This window comes from Rana temporaria, chromosome 6 (genome assembly GCF_905171775.1).
Source record: "Rana temporaria chromosome 6, aRanTem1.1, whole genome shotgun sequence".
Taxonomy (NCBI): Eukaryota; Metazoa; Chordata; class Amphibia; order Anura; family Ranidae; genus Rana; species Rana temporaria.
This window is the reverse complement of record NC_053494.1, coordinates 94,989,081-95,008,604: the sequence shown is the minus strand read 5'-3', so window position 1 is coordinate 95,008,604 and position 19,524 is coordinate 94,989,081. Positions and strand designations below refer to the sequence as shown.

Below are 19,524 nucleotides of genomic sequence, written 5' to 3'. Positions count from 1 at the left end.
AACCCGATGTCTGCAGACCGGAAGCCTATCTTGGTTATAAGGTACAGTAAACGTTTTTTTAGATGCACATATCGGATACAGCATTGTTCAGGAGCATTATTAAGTTTGAGATTATGTTTTATTTAGGGTGGAGATCCGCTTTAAGGACGACTGACAGGTCCCACGTTGGAGTTGCTTTTGTTTTAATTGGTTTCTGTCTGGAAATTGCCTTACAGAACCTATAGATAAGCTGATCTTCTTGTAGACGTTTATCAAGGTAAACACTTAGGGCTTCTATTTGCACCTTGATAGTGCAAGGGGATAATCCTTTGTCTACCCCGTCTTGTAAGAACCAATGTTTTTTAACACTTTTGTTGGATTCACCCTGCTCTGTCAGCCAGGAATTGAATTTTTTCCAGGTCTTCCCCGTAGATGGCCCGAGTAACCGGCTTTCTACTCTGGAGCAGGGTTAGGATAACTTTTTCTGATAGGCCTTTCCGTCTCAGAATTTCTTCTTCAGTAACCATGCTGACAGCTTCAGCATGGGTATCTGGGGGTGCAAAAGAGGGCCTTGTGACAGGAGGTCCTGTCTGTACGGAAGACTCAAGGGTGGTTCTGATAATTCTTGCATCATTGTGAGCCAAGGTCTCTTGGGCCAGAACGGAGCCACCAAAATCAGACGAGTTTCCTCCACTAGAAACTTGGACAAAACTCTTGGAATGAGATAAAATGGTGGAAATGCATAAGATAGATTGAAATTCCATGGTATTTGCAATGCATCTACCCCCCCAAGGGTGATCTCCTGGGCACAGAGAGCAAAAATCTTGAACCTTGGCATTCTCTTTTGTCGCAAACAGGTCTATCTCTGGGTACCCCCAATGACGCGTTATGAGTTTGAAGGCTTCCATATGTAGAGACCACTCCTGGTTTGACACTAAATGTCTGCCCAAAAAATCTGTAGTGTTGTTCTGCTCGCCCTTCAAATGAATTGCACAGATGGATTTTAGATAAATCTCCGCCCATTGGATCAACTGTTTTGCTAATGTCATCAGGCGAGGACTCCTGGTGCCTCCCTGCTTGTTCACATATGTTACTGCCGTCACGTTGTCCGATCGGACCTGAAGATGGTGACCTTGCAGCTTGTCCTGAAAGGCTAGTAGAGCTTTTAAGATTGCCACTAACTCTTTCCAATTGGAAGAGGACCTTCTTTCCTCTGGCGTCCACTTGCCTTGTACCCAGAAGGTATTGAGATGAGCTCCCCAGCCCCAACTGCTCACGTCCGTGGTCAGAATGTACGTGATAGGAGGGACCCAGAGAACCCCTTTGTTCAGGTTCTCTCTGCCCTTCCACCACCAGCGTGAGCGTTTCACCCTGTTGGGGACCAATACTGAGTCTTCCAGATCTTTTATCTTTATCTGTTCCAGCAAAAATTTTTGAAGAAGATTTCTTTGGTGGAACCTGGCCCATTGTACCGCTGGGATGGCTGACGTCATGAGCCCTAAGGCAGACATGACCTCCCTTACTGTACAATTGCGACTTGTCTGAAGAAGGGACATCCGCTGATGTATCTTGGAGATCTTTTCTTCCGGTAGGACAATCTTTTATTCCACTGACAGAATCCTGTAACCCAGGTATAGGATATCTTATGTTGGAGTCGTCTTGGATTTCTCCAAACTGATGATCCAACCCAGACTGCTCAGGTTTAGTTGTGTTAACTCTAAGTCTTGACAGAGTTGTTTCTTTGAATGAGCCGTGAGGAGTAAGTCGTCCAGATACGGTATGACTGATACCGACTGGAGTCTCAAAGGGACTAGTGCTTCCCCGAGAACTTTCTAGAATATCCTTGGAGAGGATGACAGACCGAAGAGCAGAGCTCTGCACTGAAAATGATAAACTTTTGATTCGATCTGAATCGCCATACGAAGAAATTTCTGACATTCCTTCCTTATTGGAATATATAGGTAGGCGTCCCTTAAATCCAGGGTTGCCATGAATACTTATTTTTGCAGAAGATTTTTTACCGAATAAATTGACTCCATCCGAAACTTCTTGTACCGGACGGAGAGATTTAGGGGTCGGAGGTTCATAATTAGCCTGAACTTCCCTGAGGGTTTTTTGACTACAAAAAATAGGGACTGGTGTCAATACCTCTTGATCTACCATGTCTCCTATTAATAAGGGCAAGGCTTTGGCCTTCTCTGAGTGACTGGGTAACTTTGTCACAAGGAACTTGTATGGTGGCTCGCTGTGGAATTCTAGAGCATAACCTCTCGATGATATTTAGAACGAATTCGTTTGAGGTTGTTCTTTCCCACTGGGGAAGAAAGTTCTTCAGTCTTCCCCCCACCGGAACCCTGACGTCACTGTGGCTTGGGGTCTGGATCATGGCGATTAAAAAGTATGCCCCCTCTCCCTTTGCCTTTTTGGCCTGCCCAATGCTTTTTGGGCTTAAATTCTTTCCCCGTTTTTTCAGATTCTTTGGGGGGACGGAAAAAAAAAATTCTGAAAGAAATTTTTCTTTTTTGCAGGAAAATATTTATTTTTATCCGCCGTCCTTTCCAAGGCGGTGTCCAATTCAGGCCCGAAAATGAGGTCTCCAGTGAATGGAACACTGCATAACCTTGTCTTGGATGCTGTGTCTCCAGCCCAGGTATTCAACCATACAGATCTCCTAGCCGATACAGAGAGCGCAGCAGATTTGGCTGTAAATTTTACCACATCTGTCGCTGCATCTGAAATAAAGCTAGTTGCTTTAAAGAGCATAGGGAAAGTCTTGAGTAGGTCTTCCCTAGGGGTACCTGCCTTGAGGTGTTCCTCCAACTGGGATTGCCAGAACTCCAGGTTCCTGGCTACACAAGAAGCAGCCAACGCAGGTTTAAGTCCTGCCATGGAAGCATCCCAAGCTTATTTTAGGACGATGTCAGTCCTCCTATCCATTGGGTCCTTCAAATGACCCATGTCCTCAAAGGCCAGATCCCTTCGATACCTTATACAGGGGGGCATCAAGCTTAGGAACTTTGTTCCAGACTGCCTCTGGGTTCTCGTCAAAAGGAAACCTTCTTTTGAGGGAATTCGGGAAAAAAGGCTTTTTATCTGGCTCCGCCCATTCTTTGTGGACCAGATCAGAGAGGACCTCATGAATAGGAAACACTCTGGCTTCTTTCTTCCCCAGGGCAGCATACATAGTGTCATGCCTAGATAACTGAGATTCCTCTTCTTCAATCTCTAGTGTGTCATAGATGGCACCTAACAATTCATCTACTTCTTCGATAGATAACTTGTATTTAGACACTCTGTTAGCTGCGACCTGATTCTCCTCCTGATCTGAATCTGAAACAGAGGATTTAGGTCTAACTAACTCGGGGCTATGCTCCCTTTCTCTACGGGGCTCCTCGGAACTAGGCATTGTGGGACTTGGCGAAAGGGAAACTGTAGTAGCACTACTAGTGGTAGCAGCCATGTTAACATTGGAAATTAAATCTCTAAGAGATTTAAAGGTGGAAGACATTTCCTCTTTAAAAAGGACCCTAAAAACTTTGCTAGGGGAGAGTCTGCCTCAGATTTTAACAATTTAGTGATACATTGTTTACACAAAGTTTTATCATAAGTTGATGATAACTTGCTACCACAACTTGGACACTTCCTGCGGCTAGACTTATCTTCCCTTGAGGTATTTTAGTCTGAAAAACAAGAAGGAAAAGGACTCAGTCCCCTACCCCTTACTCAGGGTACACCCGTGCTGCTACCATCACCAAGTTTCCCCCTGGGATGTGACCCCCCATGGAGCGACACCCAGCCACCACAGTTAGCCTTACAACCCATTGAGTACATGCCCGGCAGCCTACCTGGGTAATGCTGGTGCCTGCGTCCTCCGGAGTAAACAGGGGATTCCCCTCCATGGTCGCCCCTTCCTCCGATCCCGCCGCTCGTCCGGTATTGCTGGAGGCAGGCCGGGATATGCAGATCCAGCTTGGGCTTTCCTTCTCCCCCATGCGCCGTCAGGAGACCCGGAAGTCTCGGCGCACAGCTATGACGCGATTCCGCCGGAAATGACGCAACGGCGTCTCCGGCCCCCAGCTGAACGGCGCAAATTTCGAATCCACCGCCCCAGGGGGAACCGCGCCATTCTGCCACAGACCTATGTCGGCACCGGGAAGGGGAAAGAAACGGGCCTGCTCCTGTAAGCCGGACGGTACCCGTGCCCACACCATAAAAAGGTGAGACTTCACAGGGCGCAACAGAAAAGACCCTGTGCGCCCACCATTTCCCTGCAGGAAGCCCCTGAGAGATGAAGTCCAGCATGTTCCGTTGGCAACATGTTCCTCCGACGGAGGAAACACAAAGACTGGCCAGGGACCTGAGGGACCGCCTTTTGAACTGCTGGCAATGTGTTTCCTGTGTCGATGGGAGGGACTCCATCTCTCAAGGGCTGTCCTGGAAGACGACTAGGGAAAATGGCATAGGCTATAAGAAGATTGCCAAGACCCTGTAACTGAGCTGCAGCACAATGGCCAAGACCATACAGCGGTTTAACAGGACTGGTTCCACTCAGAACAGGCCTCGCCATGGTCAACCAAAGAAGTTGAGTGCACATGCTGAGCGTCAAATGTCCAAATTGGGCACACTCACTTTTTTTGCCAGCGATTTAGACATTAATGGTGTGTGTTGAGTTACTTTGAAGGAGACAGAAAATGTACACTGTTATACAAGCTGTACACTCACTATTTTACATTGCAGCAAAGTGTAATTTATTCAGTGTTGTCACATGAAAAGATATAATAAAATATTTACAAAAATGTGAGATACTGTATATACTTATTCCAGCGTTTAATGCCTAGAAAGCTTTGACATAGAAAGATTTGTCAGTATGACTGAACCATCCTAGGACAGCCTGCTTCACTTCGCCACATAAATATTTGTCTCTTGTGCAATTTGAGGACAGGTCATTTGTTTATTATCCAGGATTAGGCGTCCACGTGCTGAATGTTCACAGGAATGAGTGCTGTGGGCTGGGAACCACCACAGCCGGGATTCATCACTGACGGATGTACAGCCATCTTTGAAACGTTTATACTAGAGCTGCACGATTCTGGCCAAAATGAGAATAACGATTTTTTTTGCTTAGAATGAAGATCACGATTCTCACGGCATAAAATCTTTTACATTTATAAAATAAAAAAAATGGGCTAACTTTGCTGGCTATTTTTTTTTTTTTAATTCATCAATGTAATTTTTTCCCAAAAAATTGCATTTAAAAGGACTGCTGCGCAAATACAGTGCAACATAAAATATTGCAACAACCGCCATTTTATTCTCTAGGGTCTCTACTAAAAAATTATATAATGTTTGGGGGTTCTAAGTAATTTTCTAGCAAAAAAAAATAATAATAATGATTTTAACTTGAAAAGAGCTGTCAGAAAAAGGTTTGGTGTTTAAGTGGTTAAACGTTCCTAATTTACATACAGAAGTTTATGTGATACAATGTTTAAACTTAACTTTCCACTGATAAATAATGTTTTCAAAACTTGGCAGGCTGCCCAGACTTGGCAGATTGCCCAGACTTTGACTTTTGGCTGAGAGCAGAGAGGAAATTCTTTGCATACCAAAGTGCAGAGAGAAAATTATTTTCATGTCAAAGATTGTGAAACCCTGTGTCAAGAATCGCAACGGAAAAAGATTGCGATAACGATTCTTGACGACTAATCGTGCAGCTCTAGTTTATACCATTCAAACATCTTACTTTGGCTGAGTGTCTCGTCCCTGTACTGTGCTTGAAGTCTTCTGTAGATAGCCACAGGTTTTACGCCTGTGTTCACCAGAAACTTCATAACCACACACTGTTCCATGCATGCACGAACACGGTTGTCTACCATCTTGATTAACTGTCTCTAGACTGGCCCGAGACATGTGCATCATCCATCAGTAATAGGATACAGTTGCCATTTACCACCACGCTTGCATCCTTTTTATACCTGTAAAATTCAAAGTCCCGGTTTGACTTGAACGCCCTCGTACTTCAAGAAGTTCTACAAGAGCTAAATTACTTCCAATTATCCAGAAAGGGAGGACCATTCATTGATTAATGCCTTGGGTCATCCACTTCACGCCACAGATACAAACATAACTGAAAAGGTATTTTGCCAAAGCCGAATTGCTGACAGCTCTATTTTGGATTGCCATTTTCGGTTGCTAAGCTCTGCTTAATAATAAAGCCTTTTAATCTTGAGGTATTACATTTGTCAACAACATATATACGTATGGTGCAAAGTCTACATATTGTATTATCATTAGACACATTTTCAGTTCACAATGCATTTTGGCCTACATATGGGTGGCCCTGATATGAGACATGAGAAATATACAATACCTGATCTTTTTCTTGAAATTTTTCAGTTGGACCAAACTGCAATAAACCCATGCAACTCAGTTTCTGAAGCCCCTGAAACACTGAGAAGACATATCGCCTATGGAGGAAATATGTAAAGATTAATGCGGAAACAAATTATTAAAACTATTACCGTTTGTGGCAGACATTTGATCAGTATGTGCAAAATTTAGTCCACCCATCCCACTTTTTTTTTCATGCCAGGTAGTAACAGCTGAATAATAAAGGCAAAATCCAATATTATCATATACCTTTTGTACAGCAGCTGTTGTCGCATTGGTCTTGGTAGGTGTCTGATCAACGTGTGCTTTTTTATTGGATCATTTAAATAATCCTCAAGGTTGTCAACCTAAAAAACAATAAACAAGTAAAATACAGAGGATAAAACAATTAAATGTATAATTTTTACAAAATTACCTGTTAGGGGACAACTGCACCTTTGTTTCAACCAACCAATATTATAATGAGCCTAGCACACTTATTAAGGCAGTACAATTGTTATGACTTTAGTCCACATAGACAAGCAGACCATATATTATGCAATTTTCTTTCGTACAACTACGGGTTGCAGGAAAGGAAATTACTTGATTCCCCCATCAACAATGGCTCCCTCCCACTGAGCTATTGTGTTCTTCCATCGGGGGGGGGGGGGGGGCATCCATGGATGGATCGAATCTTGGCCTGTCCCTGCTGAACTAGCCGAGATTCGAACCATCTATAGCCGGCATAAGATTTTGTCATGGTCTGCCTAATTATCTCTGTTACTAAAACTTACTAGTCATCACTAACTGGCTATCCAGGCTCATGTGGAAAAACAAGTACACAGAAGTCCTATCATGTTCTCTACAAGTACCAGAGTCAAAGAGAGGGCAACGATGGCCAGTTTCACCGACTTAGTCTAAGCCAAGCTGCCATGTCATCACACTGGCCTGAATTCAGACTACTGCTAGACTGAATGGTGCTCACGCATTATAACCCAACTACTTTAGTTGGCCATACACTGATCGATGAACCAGCAGAAATTCTACCAGTGAGTGACCTTTTGGCAGCCTACAGCTAGACACCCGCTGATCAAAAAACTGCAGGCGCCACCTTGATATTTAACAGGCGAACAGTGATTGCAACCAATCAGCCACAGTCATTGCTCGGCAGTGCACAACAGGAGCCTTTTCGATCTGTTAGTGTGGCTGAATGAAAAAAAAATCTATTACTGTATGGCCAGGTTTAGTACAAGAGGAAAGACCACCCACTGACACCAAAGAAGAGGCAGGGCCTGTGACATTTTTTGAATAACCAGAGGACTGTTGGAATAAAAGTATAAAGATTAATAAAAATACAACTTGGTGATAGTGGTAGGTGGTCCAGGAGGGAAAGTGGTAGGAGCAGAGACATTAGGTGAAGCTCATCTTTTTCACAAGTTATATTTTATTGAATTTTATAAAATAATACAGTAGTTCAGTACTCAAGAAACAATAAAAACAAAAAAAGTTAAAGAACTGGTGTGCTTCAGTAAACCAAACGCATTGATCATTATTACATATAGAAGCAAATGGAAAACGAGAGCTATCCATTCCAGCAGTATATTTACCCATATGTATGTGTGAGCCCAAGTCTATAAATTCAGGCAATATAAAGAAAACCGTAAATATCAGAAGTCCCACAACGGCAGATGGTATCCCACAAATCAGAAAGAAAATCGAAGCAGAAGATTCAAAATGCCAGAAAAAACATTGCTAGGAACGTACAATAAATCACGCTGCAGTGTCAGGGCTTTTCAGCCACATGGACCTGACTTTATCAAACTTGGTTAGACATCCCCTCTGGTTGTAGGTGGCCCTATATAACGGAAGAGCAAAATTCCCCAAATATTTCAAAGCAGTTAAAGCTGGAAACACAGAAGACTTCTATTTCTGGACAATTGCTTTCCTAGCACAGAACAAAAAGACTCCAAGCAACATTCTTCTCAGGGTTAAACAAGTCCCAAGAGGCAGTACAACATGTCTTGGGGCACTCAAAAAGTGGTCACATTAAAGATAAATTGAAAGACTAGGGAAAAGAAATGCCTATCTCAGGGCACGTGCAAAAAAAAGTGAAGAAAACCTGCATTCAGGCAAGAGCATCTCCAACACATACTATTTTGGTCAGCAGAGTATTTATCAAGCCTAGCAGGAGTAAGTTATTAGCATTGAGTGAGCCTTGGCAATTCTTCCTCTCGTAACATGGCCTCTAGACCAGTGGATACTAAATTAAAAGAGGGTAAATTAAACTGGGAAAGGCAAGCACGCTGGAGCTGGAGGTACTGGAGATGATGGAGATTCGGGTTATTCCATAATGGGGTGGTAAGGGGATCAGTGGTTCATAGAGGCCAAAGGGAGCACTTTGGTTTTATGCCATGCCTTAATGATTTCCTTCATGGTACAAGTGAGATGATATGGGACATTGCTGCCTTGATAATAAGAGGGATTGCAATGCTTCATATGAGCCCAGAACCACAGCTTTCACCACAACTGATGCCTTTTCCTTCTGTAACGTCAGCCAATTATTGGCGTAGGTGAAGCTCATCTTTAATCGATTAACAGAACTTAGACCCAGTTATTGAAGGACCCAAGCTAAAAAGGTTTCAGTAATTTCATCATTATAAAATGTGTTATTTTTTATTGGATTGTAGTAAAGGATTTGCAGGAATGTTGTATTTATATTTTGGTTTTAACCTGAAGATATATTATTTCCAGTAACTGCTATTTGGTCCGTGTATTATGCTAAAAATGTAATTGTAATATATTCAATATATATATATATATATATATTACCTTGTAGCTGACTTGAACTATTTGGATGAAGACTGAAAGGGGCAAACAGAGCAGGATGTCACTAACCACCACCCAACCAGGTCCAAAATCAGAATGAAGAGAAGCAGGAGGCACGCACCTTTTCCAAGACTCTTCATCAACATATACTAAAAGAAAAGCAAGTATTTTCAAGAGAAGTTTAGTAATTACTAACAATCAAAATCCAAACAGGCGTATGTACAAAGCATTGTATTCCAAACCAATAAAATCATGCAGTAATTCACTGCAATATGTATATGCACATACATTTCCCCTTGTTTTATCCCTTTAAGGTGGCACAGAAATCAAGTATGCCTTCTTACCTCTGAAGAGTACCTATTCCAGATCTTCAAATTCCTTTTCTTTTTCTGCTGTGATTTGACTTGGGACTATGTGTGCATAGAGCAGTACACACGACCATAACTAACATACATTGCTCATTTCAAACAAAAGGAAGTGAGGAGGGGAACATTACAAGGAGGCATAAAAATGCAAGAAACAATGTGATGAAAGATAGATTACAAGGCCAGGAAGTAGTGAATGTGTTGGGATCATGTTTGGAAAATAAATATATAATTTAGTGACACTTTAAAGATCCTGTAAGTACAGAAAAATGCCTGTTGGTGTTTTGGAAGTGTGCAGAGGACAGCTTTGAATTTCTTAACATAATCAGCTGGTATATTTTTGCACTTAACTGACAAACAAAAAGATCTCAATTGTATATTTAAGGGATCAAGGTAGCAAATATAAGTTCATTTTAAGGGTTTACATAGCCCTAAATTTAGCAGTGATGGCCTTTGAATTTCTAGCCACACTTACAGTAAAGTTTCTCTTGATTAATTATACCAGCCTTGTTAGGCCACGTAAAACCAAACTTAAAGGCAGAAAAGTTAAAATATGACATCCATTAGCAGCCACTTTCACATGCCTTATGGTAGAGCTGCATGATTCTGGCCAAAATGAGAATCAAGATTTTTTTGGGTTAGAATAAAGATCACGATTCTCTCAAGATTCTCACAGTGTAATATCTTTCATATTATACAAAACAATTGGGATAACTTTTTTATTTTTTATTATTATTATTATTCATTGAAGTATTCCCCCCCCCCCCCCAAAAATTACATTTGAAAAACCGCTGCGCAAATACTGTGCGACATAAAATATTGCAACAACCACAATTTTAACTTGAAACCAACAAGTGTCAGAAAAAGGTTTAGTCTAAGTGGTTAAACTGACCTCATTTACAGACTGGAGTTCATTCCTTTAATCTAAAGAACAAAACGTTACAATGTTTATAGTTGGCTCAGAAGCTGAGGAATGTTGTGGAACTGGGCAGAGTGCCTGTTTTTATTGGGGGGGGGGGGGGGGGTTGACAGCCATCGGCTTGAGCAGAGAACTCTGCATAGAACCAGAAAAATGCTTTGTGAAGATCGGGACGGGAAAACAAATTGTTCAATTCTTAACGATAAATCGTGCAGCTCTACCTTATGGGTATATGTATATCATGTGGATGCATCACCTAAGAAACTAGGATTCCCTACTACAGTTGGTATGAAGAATACCATAAACTATGAAAAATCCACTTTAAAAAAAAGATAAACCCGCTAATGATTTACCATACAAAAAAAAAGTTAAATAAAGTACCAGGATGTGCTTTTTCCTCTTTTCCAGTGTTTGATGTACATTCTTCTATATTAGCAGCTGTACTACAGATTTCAACACCAGGGTCTGGAGCATTGTCTGCATCAGCACAGCCGTCTGTAAGGTGGCAAAGTGGCGGCATTACATTCTCAGACTTTTTATCTTGCATGTTATTAGATGGCTTGCAGTCTGGTGTTTTCTGCTGTTGCAAGTTAAGCAAGGGGTGACCATAGACAATATACCAGAGATAGATGTGAGTTACTTTCAAGCGTGGCATTTTTGGAAGATAGCCAAGAGTGCGGCCAAGTCCGGGAACTGTGGGGGAAAAAAAAAAAATTCCAGTATATTATACATTTAATGTTAGCCTAAAATGCATGTTCAACTATGAATGCAATCCTTTAAGGCTTCGTTTATACCCAAATGCGGCTCCCAGCAGGGGTCCAGTGCGTCCTGGTTTACCGTTTCAGGCCCGATTTCAGCCCAAATTTTGGGCTGAACTCGGACCTAAAAAACTGACCAAAAGACGCACATGGCTACTGTGCAAAATTTGGACCGTTCACATTCTCCTGCTATTGCATCCAATTCAAAATAGTGTGAACCCGGCAAAACCATTGTCACTGTTTATTTTTGTGGAGAAAGGAAAGGTTAGAATCCCTGCAATCGTTTTAGTGCTGTGCCCCTGTTAAAAGCAAGGGAAATTCTCTTGAATGCTAGATTGACACATTGTGTGTAAATCGCAAGTGTTCCAACATCCGCAGGCAACCACAACAAAAAAAAACTAAGTTTTTTTAGCAGATGTGTGAAAATGCATTGGAAAACGTGTCATATCTTCCTGTTCACAGAAACACAAGGTGCCAAAGTACCATGTGAATGGGATTTTCCCACGCAATTGAATAGGCTGCTGTGTCCACTTAAATGCAGCCGTAGGGAACTGCATAAGTGTCAACCTAGCCTAACAGAGCCAAGCTATTTAGTGGCAGAAAAAAAAAAAAAAAAAAAAAAAGGCAGTGAACCCTCCGGTGTCACATTTGACACCTTTCAGGGGGGAGGGGGTGCAGATACCTGTATAATACAGGTATTTGCACCACTTCCTGGTATAGACTCCCGCGGGAGTCCGGCCCCTCCGCGTCACCCCCCCCCGTTGTGTTCTGGGGAAACACTTGGCTCCCAGAACACAACAGGGACCGGTGGGAACAGCGCAGCGCGACTTGCACATGCGCATTAGGGAACCGGGCAGTGAAGCTGCAGCGCTTCACTTCCCGATTCCCTCACCGAGGATGGCTGCAGGGGAAGCCAAAAGTCGAGCTACCGCTCGGCTTCGGGCCGCTGACGTCGCAGGCGACCTGGACAGGTAAGCTGCAAGGCTTCACTTCCTGATTCCCTCACCGAGGATGGCGGCGGGGGCAGCCGAGACCTGAGCGATTGATCAGCTGCAGACATCACGGGCACCCTGGACAGCTAATTGTCCATTTATTAAAAGTTTATTAAATACCCGTATTACACAGGTATCTGCTCCCTCCTCGCCCTGAAAGGTGCCAAATAAGGAAGTTCCATTTTTTGGTGGAACTCCACTGTTAGAGACTGCAGACGGGATACAAGAGACGGCTAGAGACTGCAGACATAGTTACAGGAGATGAGAGACTGCAGACATGACATAGGAGATGGTCAGAGACTATGGACATGCTATATGAGTTGATAGGAGACTGGAGTTAGCCACTGACTAAAGACATTCTACATGAGACTGCTAGAAATCACTGCTATAACAGGGCAATAGGGAAAGCAGATTAGTGTTTGCAGGGACTCCAAGGGCCACACAAAACATGCTAAAGGGCCACAGGTTGAACACCAGGCATCTATGGGGTAAAAAGAGGGTTGATTTTTGTAATCACCACCTCTTTATACAAATTCCAGTGTGCAAGTCACACCCATCATGTTAAGGCCAGTGAATGAAAACACAGGACAGACACATTTTAGAATAGCCAGAATGTTACCAGAGCCAAATCAACTTAGAAGAACCAGAATTATGTCATTACTGCAGAGCCAAAACCTAAACACAAGAGGACATGCTTCGGCTATTATGGAATAAAGACATGCAAAGTAGCAACAAACATCCCTTAAAAATCACAGAAAAAAATAATTTTATGATCATTTTCTAACATTATTATTTTTCCCAATGTGTCAGGTGTGACATGAAACACACACCCCACACCTCAACAAACTAATTTAGTGCATTCATTTTTTCATAGGGCAACAAATTTGACTTGAGATTTACAAAAATAGAAAATATTTTATGGAGTGCTCTGTAGCAAAATCAAAAGCCATGGAGAACATTCAATATTTTTGCTTTTGAGAAACCCCCACTTTTTTGTGTTTCCATCCAAACAGCATACATTTTTTTTTATATCATCTTTCTAGTCATTTCCGATTTTAGCAGATTTCTACTATTGCCTTGAAAAAATGGAAGGTAAAGGTAAGGGACAGAAGTAGGGACAATTTTGTTTAAGTGTATTCACATACAATGCAGAAGTAAAGCCCTAAGAGTTTTAACCCTTTGTTAGGACAATGTTCAAATCTAGTTTACAACCCATCAATGACGAGATCTGCCAGCAAATTACAGAGTTAATTGTGTTAAACTCCACAACCCGCTCCTTAACATAACAATTGCAGGGGAGAGCTTAGTAGGATTCTATGCAAGTAAAATGCATTTAAAAAGGCAAGCATTAATATTGATTTAAGAAATGCCATGTTAATGGGAATCATCTGTAAAAAGTTTAAATAAACTTTGGAAAAAAAAAAACTGTGGTCAGGCGGCAGTTCCAGAACTAAAGACTGCTGCCGTTGCCATGTTCAAAGGACCTTGTTTTTATTTTCTTAATATTGTTCAGCTTTGATAAGCTAAAATGTCTTCCATTTTCTTGACATGATCCTACGCGCAGCTTACCGCAGAGATTTGATAATGCTGAAGCTGACTGAACTCCCACACGTTTGCAGAAATTACATCGTATCAGCCCACCCAATGAAAATAGTTGGTGCTCGATACCTGGAAGCTGGAGGATCAAAGATATCGGGGGCTGGCGGGGTGCCCCAGGACATCACTTTGCTGGAGCCAAGGTGAGTCAAGTTACACTTTAAGCTCCCAAATACTTTTTTGTAAAGGTGTATTGCACAGCTGTATTGCAAAAAGAATGGGATAGGGAGATACAAACTCTCTAAAATATAAATTACCTGGTAGTATAAGACTTAACCAAATTGGCACAAACCTAAACAAATTAAGAAATCATTTTATTCAGAACCTTACAATAACCTACAAAAGAATCATCGCTAATAAATGATGGAAATCTTTGTACATACCTATAACTGGATGATAATTCTTTAACTGTGTCACATACATTGAATCTTTGCCTTCAGGCACATCTTCAGAACTATCTCCCAGAAAGAGAGAGTTCTTGTGTTTTTCTCCTTTAATTTCTTTGTGTTGTTCATCAGGCTCAGTCTTACCAAGAGCTGATGAGCTTTGAGGCAAGCGTGTTCTGAGAGCAATAAAAGACAAAAAAACAAAATAATTGGAATGAGGTATAATTTAATTACGACTGTTTTCAGGTGCAGGCGTGTGTGCTTTACAATGTTGTTACGTACCGGTTCCCTGAAGTAGAATTGGACATACGAAAGCGAATTTGTTCAATAGTGCTTTTAACTAAAGGATCATTTGGATTAATTGATGGATGAACCACAAATTCCACCTGTTAAAAGTAATAAGAGATAAACATACTAGAAATTGATCCTATTCAGAAAGCAAATAAAGTTTCAGTTTACACTGGTGCATATGGGAAACTGAAAATCCAGTGCGAGTTTCTGAATCGACATCGGTTCACACTGCCCCCTGCGAACCACTGGGGGTTGTTGGAAGAACAACAGCACGTAATGTAACTAGGGCCGAAACAACTAATCGATTATGAAAATTGTAATCAATTAATTTCATAATCGATTATTCGGCCAGTAACATAATGGGGTTAAAAAAACTAAAATTAGCCCTTTATAGTACAAAAAAGCAAATCGCTACTGTAAATATTACTTTCACTGTCCCACAGTAAAAAAAATGAACCCCTTACAGTAGCGATTATTTGCTCTTTTTGTACCTATTTTTGTTTTTTTAATCCCCATTATGTTACTAAACATCTCAGGCCCGGGTTCACGCCTCTGTTTTTTGGTGCTTTTTGCAGAAACACACTACAGTTCATTTACATGTTTTCCTTTGGGACACGTTCATATCCATGATTTTTTTTCAGCTGCAGCGTATTTGGAAAGGGCAATGAGTTTTTAACGCAAAACGGTGCTATTTTTTTTTGGTTCAATATACTTCAATGGAGAAGCTGCAGAAAAGCATGCAATGTGTTTTTGTAGCAATTTGTGTTTTGTAATCTGCCCAACAACAAATTGGCCGAAAAAAAAAAAAATTTGTCAAGGCCATTATCCGATTAATTGAAACAATAATCGGCCAACTAATCGATTATGAAAATAATCGTTAGTTGCAGCCCTAAATATAACTATGTAAAGTTGCTTTATAATGTGAAAAAAAAAAAAAAACACACACACAGTGCAGATTTATACCACTAGAGGGAAGTGCTGGGAGTTCTGCAGGGGAAGAGTTAATGAGCCCAGCTGAAGTAAGTGGGCTCATTTAGACCTCTACAAAAAAATCCCAGCATGCCAAGGGAGGTGCTCCAACCTGGAACCAGTTCTGTGTGTGTGTGTGTGTGTGTGTATAGACTGGGGAGTGTGTTATCTATCCTGTGCGGTGAGACAAAGCCTGTGTGGCAAACTTCTAAAATAGGGAGATAGAGGCTGGGGCTGCACCTAGTTGGTAGATAGGGAATCTAAGTGTGTAATAAGCGGTCAAGCTGACCAGGATTTATTTTCATGTTTTTTTTGTTTTGCCGTTATATTTTTTACTGTATATAGTATAAATAAACCGCACCTTTGTTTTTTCACCTACAACGCTGTCTGCTGTGCCTGATTTTGTGTGGTGAACCCATCCAGGGGGTCACACACACACACACACACCCGCAGCCGAGCTAACCCCCTTACTAATATATCTAATATATATAAAAAATATTTTTATTTAATATATATATATATATATATATATATATATATATATATATATATATATATATATATATATATATATATATATATATATATATATATATATATATATATATATATATTACACACACGCACACACACATTATACCTTTCTATCCAGCAGGTGGCACTGCAGTGTTATAATATATTCTATCGTAAGGTATTCAGAGGAAGTACCATCCTTATTGTGTTATATGTTCTGATTTTCCTACTTTCTGTTTTCTGTCTACATGATGTGAAGCCATCATAAATATATCCTCCATGAAAGTAAAGGTGTTCTGCTGTATACAAGAAGCTTCCAAAGCGCTTATATCAATATTCTGCACAATAGGATATGGGACCCAGGCACTGGAGAGGATACCCCAGCGCACCCAGAAGGAATCCAGGCACTGGAAGGAATTCTACAGTGAATCGGCGAGTACTGTATGCAAGCTACTGAAAGATGGCAAGCGTTTCAGATGTGAAGTTTGCAATAGCAAAGCTAAACAATGGCAATTACAAGATATGGAAGTTTAAAACTGGAAATGTATTTTAGCATGGATGACTTGTGGCAAGTGCTGAATACAGACAAACCCATCGAGAAATGGAGAAATGGGATAGGAAGGATAGACAAGCAAAAGTGATCATTGGCTTGCTAGTGGAAGATGACCAGCTTATCCACATAAGATCAGAGAAAACAGCCAAAAGGTATGTGGACTACATTACAAAAGCTGCATGAGCGTTAAAGTCTAAACTGTTTTTGCAAAGAAAGTTGTACAAGATGAGACCAAAACAAGACCACATGAATGCTATGCTAGAGATCATAGAGCAGCTATGTGTCATAGAGAGGACATTATAATATAACCATATTGTTGCCATGCTTCTCTGCAGCCTTTCAGAGACCTATACTGCTCTCATTAACGCTTTAGAAACCAAACCGGAGCACAAACTGATGCTAGCATATGTCAAAGAAAAATTAATCGATGAATATGACAGAAGGAAAGAAAAAACGCACCATGATGACAGAGTTCTTAAGATATACAAAGGCACAAAAGCACAGCAAAAAAAGGCAGCACCTATTTTCGCTGTAAAAGCCTATCTGGAAAGCCGAACACCGAAAGCTAGACCTATCCACAAAAGAGTCAAAGCAGCCACAATGTAAACTGCAAACACATTATGGAGTGGTACTTTTAAAGTGACAAGAGTGGCAAGCCATGCGGCTGGTGCATAGACTCAGGTGCGACAAGCCACATGACTAGCGATGAGACTTTCTTCACAAACATTGATTGATAGGAATATTGATTGCTAGGAATACTGTCTTTTCCACTGTAAACAGAAAAAGCATCACCTCTGAAGGTAAAGGCAAGGGCTATCTGAACTGCATTAGACCAAAAGGAGGTCATCACAGCATCCGTGTAAAGAAAGTGCTGTATGTTCCAGAACTAGAAGGCAGCCTTCTATCAGTGAAAACTCTTGCAAACAACCGTCTCACAGTTAAGTTTCAGGGTGATGAATGCACAATTCACAATAATAAGCTATTCCTCGCAAAAGGTAAACTATACAGGCTCATCACCACAAACCAGCATGCCAATATAGTCTCTAATGACCTACACAGCAAATGTATTCACTTATGGCAGATGGCTAGGGCACAGAAGTCCAGAAGCTATACTAGACATTATAAAGATTGGCTTATCAGAAGATTTGACAATAGCGCTGTGCAAAGTGCTCATGAAGACAAAGTGCAAGTGCTGTATTGAAACAAAAGCCACATGGGCTCCCCTTCCACAAGCATCTCAAAGAAAAACTACCCCCCCCCCCCCCCACTGCAACTCATACACAGTGATGTATGCAGTCCAATGAAAACTCCCATGTTAGGCGGGAACCGATCTCTGACTTTTATTGATGATCATTCCTGGTACACAACTACTTATCTGATGAAACTTCAAGAGTTTGTTGCCATGACTAGCAACAAATTCCAATGGAAACCAGGAATAATACGCACAACAATGGGGGAGAGAGAATACATAAGCAAACAAGTGGCCTCATCTCTTGAGACAAGGAATAAAAAATAACTCTTATAGAAATAGCCAGATGCATGTTGTCAGATGCCAACCTACCTCACAAGTACTGGGGAGAGGCAGTCATGACTACAACCTACCTACAGAACAAACTACCCTCAAATGCCATTAAAAGTACTCCATTCAAAATGTGACATGGATCAAGCCTAGCATAGGGCACATCAGAGTGTTTGGATGTAAAGCAAATGCCTACATTCCAATTGAAAAGCAATCCAAGCTGGAGAACAGAGCCAAAGAGGGCATTCTAGTAGGCTACAGCGAGCAAACTAAGGTTTACAGAATCCTACACCCGGACTGACAAAGTGACAATAAGCCATAGTGTTTATTTTGATTTCACCAGAAACACGGATCCCTGAAAGCTGTGAAGTGAATATGCCAAGAAAACCAGAAGAAAAAAAGTCAACCAAAGCCAACATTTGCAGGGGTTAGAACAAGAGCTGAAACTCATAATTGTTTAAATCAAGTTCCCCCACCAGATCCTGCTGAACTGCCTGAAGTCAGAAGATCCACTCGGACTTCAAAGGGGATACCACCCCACAAGCTGTCATACACTGTCAAAACACACAGCGTACTTGAACCAACATCCTGGGAAGACATAGAAAACCATGCCAAAACGTGAAGCTAATAAATGGAGAAAGGCAGAAGAAGAATTAAAGTCCCTTTAAGAAAATAAAACCTGGGATACTCCCTCCCAACCACAAAACTATAGGAAGTGGACTTTTAAAATAAAGTCAGACGCAGACGGGAATCTCCACAAATACAAAGCCAGACTAGTTGCCATGGGTGAGGACATCAGAAATTTGGTGAAGATTACAATAAAACATTTGCTCCAGTCGTAAAGAGACAAAGTGAAGAGACAAAAACACATTTTAATTTCTTATTGCATTCACATTCAACTGTAGATCATAACAGTCATAAAACAAAACATTGCAACAAGTAAACAAAATTAAACTACCACTGTTTGCATACCCTTAGTTCTTAATACAGTGTATTGCCCCTTTAGCATCCATGACATCATGCAGTCTTTTGTAATTGTGGACTCCAGGTCATATAAAGTCTTTGGTCATAAACCGCATGTTTGAGATCTCCCCAGAGTAGCTCAAAGATATTAGGGTCAGGAGACTGATAGCCACTCCAGAAACTTCACCTTTTTCTGTTGTCACCATTGGAGGCTCAAATTGGCCTTGTGCCTATGTTCATTGTCGTGCTGGAAAGCTCAAGAGGTACCCATGTGCAGCCTTCTTGCAGAAGAATGCCAGTATTTTTTGATAACACTGCAATCATCTTGCCATCAATTTTCATTATTTAGCGCTCACACACCCCTAAAAAATCAGTGAGCCACCACCATGCTTTACAGTGGGGATGGTATTCGTCTAGTTTTAGGCCTTGTTGACCCCCTTTCCAAACATAACCCTTATGGCTGTGACCATAAAAAGCTCAATTTTGGTCTCGTTCCTCCAGATTACAGTGTACCAAAAGCTGTGAGACG

The 19,524-nt window shown here is 41.2% G+C and overlaps 1 protein-coding gene across 2 annotated transcripts in view; it reads right to left on the bottom strand.

The window, feature by feature from the left end:
• GTF3C1 (general transcription factor IIIC subunit 1) overlaps window positions 1-19,524 on the bottom strand; it is a 307,903-nt gene that overhangs the window by 197,445 nt on the left and 90,934 nt on the right. For both annotated transcript variants that reach the window (XM_040356997.1, XM_040356999.1), the window contains 6 exons: window positions 14,470-14,573; window positions 14,185-14,363; window positions 10,837-11,148; window positions 9,175-9,320; window positions 6,616-6,713; window positions 6,347-6,443 (listed from right to left, as the gene is read on the bottom strand). In XM_040356997.1, coding sequence (XP_040212931.1) covers window positions 6,347-6,443; window positions 6,616-6,713; window positions 9,175-9,320; window positions 10,837-11,148; window positions 14,185-14,363; window positions 14,470-14,573 — 936 coding nt within the window. The remainder of the gene's footprint in view (window positions 1-6,346; window positions 6,444-6,615; window positions 6,714-9,174; window positions 9,321-10,836; window positions 11,149-14,184; window positions 14,364-14,469; window positions 14,574-19,524) is intronic.